Raw genomic sequence first — 7,546 nt, 5'->3', positions numbered from 1 at the left:
ATTATTAATAACATGAAATATTAAATAATAATCATTGGCGAGATTAATCTAAGCGATAGTGGACTTAATGGGTTAAGTAGGAAACTTAACCCTAATCGTCACTTTATGTGAAACCCTGATTTCAGTTGGGTTTATTATTGGGCCTCTTTATTGGGCCTTGATGATCGGGTTATTAATGGGCCATCCAGAGTCAAGCAAATGGACTAGAATAATTTAATGGGCCTAAGGTAAGTCCCATATAAGGGGTTGGGCCCAATTTGGAAAATTGGGCCATAGTTGGGCCTTAACGATTGTATAATGTTGGGCCTCAGAATGAGACCATGTATAGGCCTAGGCCCAATTTGGAAAATTGGGCCATGTGTTGGGCTTTGATTCCTAATTGGCCTTGGGCCTACGGATTGGGCCTTGAGCTTGAATAAGCCAAGCGAGGGGTAATGTAGTAATTACCCAAAGAATGAACGTATGGTTATGTATTGGGACCCAATTATTAATTGGGTGTTATTTTGGTGTTCACAGTTCGGGAATCTGTCAGCCAGCAGCTAGGGTCGAGTCTGCGGGACTTCAGCATGTGTGGGATTGTTTCTTCGGGACTTCAGCAGTGTGAGGTGAGTTACCTTCCAGTAGCGGTGGGTCTACGGCCACAATGTCGACCCACCAGTAGGAGTTGTATGATAGATGATGGTCTCTGTGATATTCATCTAGGGTTGCTACTACCTGTGTTATGTTTAGGTGCTAGTATGATATGATGCTATGTGATATGTGATATGTGTTATGTGGTAGTAGTACGGGGTGAAATAGTCCCCAGTATCCGGTCGTAAGGACCGAAGGGGTAGGTCGGGCACCCAGATATGTCCGGCAGTATCCGGTCGCAAGGACCGAAGGGGTAGGACGGGCACCCAGATATGCCCGGCAGTATCCGGTCGCAAGGACCGAAGGGGTAGGTCGGGCACCCAGATATGCCCGGCAGTATCCGGTCGTAAGGACCGAAGGGGTAGGTCGGGCACCCAGATATGTCCGGCAGTATATATATGTTATGTGATTATATGGTATGTGGTACAGTGGGGGAACTCATGAAGCTTCGTGCTTACGGTTTTCAGTTTTGGTTTCAGGTACTTCGTGTTTAAAGGAAAGGAGTCGGCTTGATCGCAACGCATCACACTATGGTTTTCCGCACATGAGATCTTTAGGATTACACTCTGATATTGTTCTATGATAACACGTTTGATTATTTCTACTTTGGTTTTGACATGACATAATATTACAGATGTTTTATTACACTGTTGGTTTTAAAATGACGTAATTAAAAATGAAATTTTTGGCCTGTATTTTTGGGATGTTACATTGGAAATGATAGATCCACATGGATGGGAACATATGCACCTTTAAATCTAAGTAGCAAAAGGTTTTGATCTAGATCATGAAAAAGGTTATGAGGAAACACTTTAACTAGTATATTTTAAGGATCTGATAAAGATCAATATGGATATTGCTTGTATTAATTGCATTCTCAAGTTATATGATTTTGACATCCCTCTTCATATTTCAAATTGTGAAGAGTGGCAATGAATCGTTTAAACTTTCAGGAGATATGTTTATCACATCTTGAAAAGGTTTGAACACATATATTATCCAAATAAAGTGCATAAGCTTCAGAAGCCTAATTAGAGGCTTAACGAAGCAATCGCAAAATAGGAATCTGCACTTCCATGAGAAAGTCAAAAGGTATTAATTTCTAGAAGTCATGTTGATTTCTTAGTGGTAGAATAATTGTTGTGCTTGGTATTTCATGTTGACATTACTATCCATATGGAAAAATGTCTCTAATTTGCAAGTTGCAAAACTTGGGAATTGTTTTGCTATAATAGGCATAAGGGCTACTTCGTTACAAATCCAAATGTTCAGATTATATATAGTTTAATAGAACTTAGTCAAAGACATTTATGAATAGCATGTTGAAATGTTTCAACATTGGAGATTTTATATATGGAAATATTATAGTGGGGAGTTGAACAGATATTGGATCCTTGTAATAATAAGTCGAGTCACATATGTTTTGGATATAGGATCGATTACATATGTTATAATATTTGATTGTTCTAATTCATTTATCATTGTGGGAAAAGCATTAGAATTGCATGTAACTGAATTTATCAAACAACTACCAAGAACGTTCTAAGGTTTTACTGAAGAATTTGGTACTTGTGGACAGTTGAAAGTATTGTTAGGACGGACCATAGCAACATACTCTGGATCGAGATAATTCTTGTTCGGAATGTTCGGGAATATGGAAATGTTTTCATAATGGGAGATGTCTACACAATCTACAAGTGAGTTGGAAACTTTAATACAAAGAAGTGTTCAAGGAGAGTACGTATCTTGAATTTGAGACTTCATAACCATGGAATTGTTTCAAGTAACAAGTTCCAGTGGAACATTCTGTAATATCGAAGGCTCGATCTCTATGACTTTAGAACCTTGACATCACATAAAGACAATACATGTAAAGATGAAATTCCACTACATCTTAAATAAGGACAAGAATTTGGAATTGAGAAATGAGGATCATTGGAGTAATGTCTAGTCGATATGTTCATAATGGAAGGACCATTGAGAGGCATAGTATGCATGTTCATAACATGGCATGACTGATGTTATCTAATTCAAGTAGTTAGTTGATTACTCGAAACATTATACAATGAATAAATTCATAATTTGTATGGTGATTAAATAATATGGATTTATTTATGATCAATAGGTATGATACCATAGTCAATTAATTTATTATTGTGTTTCACTTTGCATGTTTTACTTCCCTATGTGATTTTAATATTCTTCAAAATTTCATAGTCATTCATACTTTTGGAAGTAAGCAGTGAATTAAGATTGTCATGAGTTGATTGTAGATTGTCTATTGAGCTTAAGACATTGCAATTGGAAGCGCTACAATATACATGAGTACTTTGAAAATATAAATTTTAAGTATTTGATAAACCCACGCTTAGAGATTTATTCATGGGTTTTAATCACAAGTAATACTAAGACGATAATATATTCTATTCTTAAAACAAAGATATATAGTTCATAGTTTACAGATCAGTTGTGCATTGGTTTTCTCAAACGCATCTCGTAATTGCCTGTCATAAAGGTTTATTCCATGTTTGATTTGATATATAAATTTTTAGACTATATAGTCAATGTAATTAGCTCCTTTTTCCTGAATAGGGAAATTTGATATATGTGGGCCACCCAGGGATTTGAGTTGATCTATAAAACCAGGCGTATTGATCATAAATCCGGAAATCAGGAAACAAATAAATGAACATGAGGTTGATCATTTAATTCAAAACGCAATTCATACGATATATTGTAGAAATAAAGAATAGTTTATCACTTATCTTAATGCCAACGTTTGATTTGAATCAGATTTTTGCAGTGGTTTAGAAAACACTCTTTGTTGTTTAGTTCAAGGTCTATATTTTCAATTATAATTACAAACTTATCCAAGTGGGAGACTATTGGATTAAGGTGTCTAAGTCAATAACTATATTGATATATTCTTGTAACTAGAAGCAAAGTCCTTTTTGGGTTGTCTTCATAACTAGAACTTAATTAGAATGATATTTATAGATAGATGATGATTTATTAGATTATTATATGATTAGTAATCTAATTGAAATTATGAGGAAATGATTTGTTAATATATTATATGATTAATATATTAATTGGAAATAGATAGTTGATTTATTAATTTATTATGTGATTAATAAATTAATATGGGATCAATAGTTAAACAATTAATTTGTTAATTTATAAGGTTAATCAATTAGAATTAATTAATTATTAATCAGAATTAATATGGAATTAATTTTAGATTAATATGAGTTAATTAAAGGTGCAAGGGGTGAACTGTAATTGTTCAATAGTTGAACAAAAGAAGCAACTCTAGAACCATCCAAAGTTGGATGGTTTTGGGAGCCTCTTTGGGGTTTCCAGAAGCCTCTTGGATGCATATAAGGAAATGATTTGGATTGGGATTAAATTCATTCAAATCTTGTTTGGTCCCTAAGTTATCTAAACTGTAAATAAGACCCCTTGTGCCCCTAATTTCGTTCATGCGCTTCCTATTAGCCTTAGGAACGAAATTTTCCTCTATTCATCATTTTTCAATTGTCCTCTAGTTCTAGGGTTTGGGTGTGAGTCACTAGAGGCATCAAACATTTGGTGCTAGCTTTCCAAACTCCTCTAAGGATGGATTGAAGTGATTTGTTTACTACAGCAAATCAAATGTATGTAACCTTAATTCTTTTGTTTTGATTATACTAGGGTTTAATTATGGTTATGATAGTTTTTGTTCATTGTATTTTGCATTCAAAGTGTATGAAATAGATCATTTAGGTTGCATGTGCCCTTATATGCTAAGTGCAATTCCGCAAACACAATTTGTTTGTAACCTATTAAATCCATCACAAAGTGGTATGTTTAGAGGTACGGAGATGTCCACGGTCCACCAATTTTTGTAACTAGTACCGACTTACTCGAAAAGTCGATCCGGTCCTGTCCAAATAGGGATGTCAACGGGACTAAACGGGGGCGAGAATAACCTCCCCCGCCTCCACCCCGGAAATTCCCCGTTTCCCTTAATTCCAATCCTGACCCCGGATTCCCCTGTTTCCCCTCCCCCAAATCTCAATCCCACCCCTGAATTTAAAGACAAACTCACATCCCACCCCTTTTCCCCCGAATCCTCTGTTAACCCCATTTGGCCTGAAACCTCTGTTCAACCTTATTTATTGTATTTTTAATTCATTTATTTTATTTAGCTTTACATATTATATTATTTATTTAAAAATAAAACATATATTACATAATAGTCACTCTAAGTTTAATATTTATTTTAATAAATAAAATCATTTTGGGACCCCTACAGGATATTCAAGACGGAACTCTCCACCCCCAAAACTAAACAAGAGTAAAATACATCCATACAAAAACAGAATCTCAAGAGAGTTTTTGACATCCTTATATCCAAATGTTCACTCTTATATTCAGTGACTAAATCAAATTGAAATTGAAACATTGATGGTCAATAAAAACTCACTAAAAAGATATCATTACATAAATCAAAAAAAAAAGTCTAAAATAATATCGTAATAGGCTCACACCAATTTTCATAGTAAATAGTGGTTTTAAAGTATTATCAGTTATTTTATAAAAAAGATGAAACATTTTAGAAAAAAACGTTATTCAGTAACCACTATATTTTTATCCATCTTCCAAATTTTACACAAAGTTTAACTTCTATACAAAATTGGAGTAAAATTATTTTGCCACCACAAATGACTTCGAATTGAATAAAATGATACAAAATAATATTAATAAAAAAAATGCTGAAACGACTTGATTTTTAAGAAAAAATAAATCATAACGGTAACAAAACAAATTATTGTATTTATATACAACCACTAAAGTTAACTGGTATTTTTTGATCGAAAATCTTGAATGGTAAGCGTGTATAAATAAATTGTAGGTGTTTTCTTATACGAGTCAAGTTAAAATGGTTCTTTTTAATAGTTTTAGAACGTTGTTGCCAAGTTATCATTATCCTTCTAAATAAGTTATCATTATTTTTATTAAAGTCTCCAACTCATTCTTATTTTTCATTTTTTATCAAATTTCTTCACTCATTATTTAATAATTATAATATTATATTATATATTAAAATATATTAATTAATCATAAATATAAAGTTTATTTTAGTTTATCAAATTCATATGAAAATTTAAATATGGTAACATATTTACAAAAACTTATAACTTAGTGTTACAAATATAATCTTTTTATATTATAATAAAAAATATATAAATTATATAATTGTTAAAACCAAATTAATAGAAAGAATATGATTGACAATCTATAAGTTGGAAAAAATATAATATACTAGAAATATAGCTCATTAATGTAAAAATAAGGTTGAAAAATAGAGTAAGGTTTGAAATGAAAAACAATTAATTCCATTTTTTTGATGAAAAAATAGGAGTGGGTTTGATATGTCATATGTACTTAGAAATTTAGATGCATTATCATCAACATGAAAGGTCTACTCTAAACAAAGGCTTGAAATTTTGATTAACCATTTTTTGTAGTTCATTAGCATTAACCAAAGTTTGAAATTTTTAATTATCAACCACTACTAGGTATTGTAGTTCTTGTTTCAAACAAGTCATGATAAAAACTGCTGCTTGAAATTTTCAAACATGATAAACATACCAATATGATAAACTAAAGTACACATTAAAGATTATCATATCATCGATGGAGACATGACTCTCATTTCAAGTCCAATCAATGATTATAGTACCAAAATTTTGATAATTCGATTGCAAAAAAACACCAAAACAGGCCTTTTCGTTTTTACAAAAACTTCATATGCAATAAGATCTAGAACTCTTGAGAAGCAGAACCAATTTCACCTTTATCCTTTCCAACCTTACTTGGTAGCAAAGTTGAATGAATATTTGGTAAGACACCACCATTAGCAATCGTCACTGATCCCAACAACTTGCTAAGCTCTTCATCATTCCTCACTGCTAACTGTATATGTCTTGGAACAATTCTGCTCTTTTTGTTATCCCTTGCAGCATTTCCTGCCAACTCCAAAACCTAAAACAACAAATCAAAAAAGATTATAAGAAACTGAGAAGCCTCGACAAACCAGAAGCATACAAATTCGCAATTGATAACCATCGAAATCAGAAAATACAGATGTTTTTTCATATCGCTAATGTATCGAAATCAAAAGCCGAAATAGAAGGATAACAGATATATAAGATTATACAAACGAAATAAAAAGCAAATAGATCAAGATCGAGATAAAGTACCTCGGCGGCGAGGTATTCGAGGACGGCGGAGAGGTAAACAGGGGCTCCGGCGCCAACACGTTCGGCGTACTTTCCGGCCTTGAGGAATCGGGCGATCCTACCGACGGGGAACTGGAGACCGGCCTTGGAAGATCGAGACACGGATTTTGTGGTCTTCGGTTTTCCTCTTCCACCTTTGGCATCTGACTTGGGAGCCATTTTATTGAAGCGATAAACCCTAACCCTAGTTTACACAAAACGAGAGATGTTTAAAGCTGGTAGTGATCTGAAGTAGTAAGGGTACATAATACATATTTATACATGAAGTTTCTTCGTTCTTATTGGTTGGATCGACTAGGCTAGGATTGCCAGCTTGGCGCAACCTTCTCCCTCTTTCGACTCTTTTTCGCGGGAGTGTGTTGATTTTGTTTAAAAGTCCAATACTTACCAAAGAATTTCCGATTTTAGTATTATAAATAATTAGATTATAACCTGCGTAAAACGCGAGTAACTTATAAAAAATGCATATAAAGTTATAAAAAACCGACACAATAAAAAAAAAAAGATAAAGCAACGTAAAGAGAATTCATATTATTGATTATATTGGAATGTCTAAAAAATAAAACGAAATTTCTAATTATCTATAATCGTTGAAGAACCTCTTTGTACACAATATTTTTTGTTTTATT

At 33.1% G+C, this 7,546-nt stretch overlaps 1 protein-coding gene across 1 annotated transcript; it reads right to left on the bottom strand.

The window, feature by feature from the left end:
• Positions 1 to 6,245: 6,245 nt before the first annotated feature.
• Positions 6,246 to 7,154, bottom strand: LOC145097114 (putative histone H2AXb). The gene is made up of 2 exons (XM_079034618.1): positions 6,879 to 7,154; positions 6,246 to 6,660 (listed from the first exon to the last, which is right to left on the bottom strand). The coding sequence occupies exons 1-2, from the start codon at positions 7,074 to 7,076 to the stop codon at positions 6,439 to 6,441; spliced, it is 420 nt and encodes a 139-aa protein (XP_078890744.1). The 5' UTR covers positions 7,077 to 7,154; the 3' UTR covers positions 6,246 to 6,438.
• Positions 7,155 to 7,546: the final 392 nt, after the last annotated feature.

The sequence above is a fragment of the Lactuca serriola genome, chromosome 4, assembly GCF_051521515.1.
Source record: "Lactuca serriola cultivar US96UC23 chromosome 4, Lser_US96UC23_V15, whole genome shotgun sequence".
NCBI lineage: Eukaryota > Viridiplantae > Streptophyta > Magnoliopsida > Asterales > Asteraceae > Lactuca > Lactuca serriola.
The sequence above is the reverse complement of the archived record's forward strand: the minus strand, read 5'-3'. Positions and strand labels throughout refer to the sequence as shown.

What these genes read in the sequence shown, in the direction of transcription:
- LOC145097114 (XM_079034618.1), bottom strand. Translation starts at nt 7,076, where the DNA reads ATGGCTCCCAAGTCAGATGCCAAAGGTGGAAGAGGAAAACCGAAGACC. An exon ending in TCGAATACCTCGCCGCCGAG is followed by an intron (nt 6,661 to 6,878) that starts GTACTTTATCTC and finishes TTGTTGTTTTAG; the next exon opens with GTTTTGGAGTTGGCAGGAAA.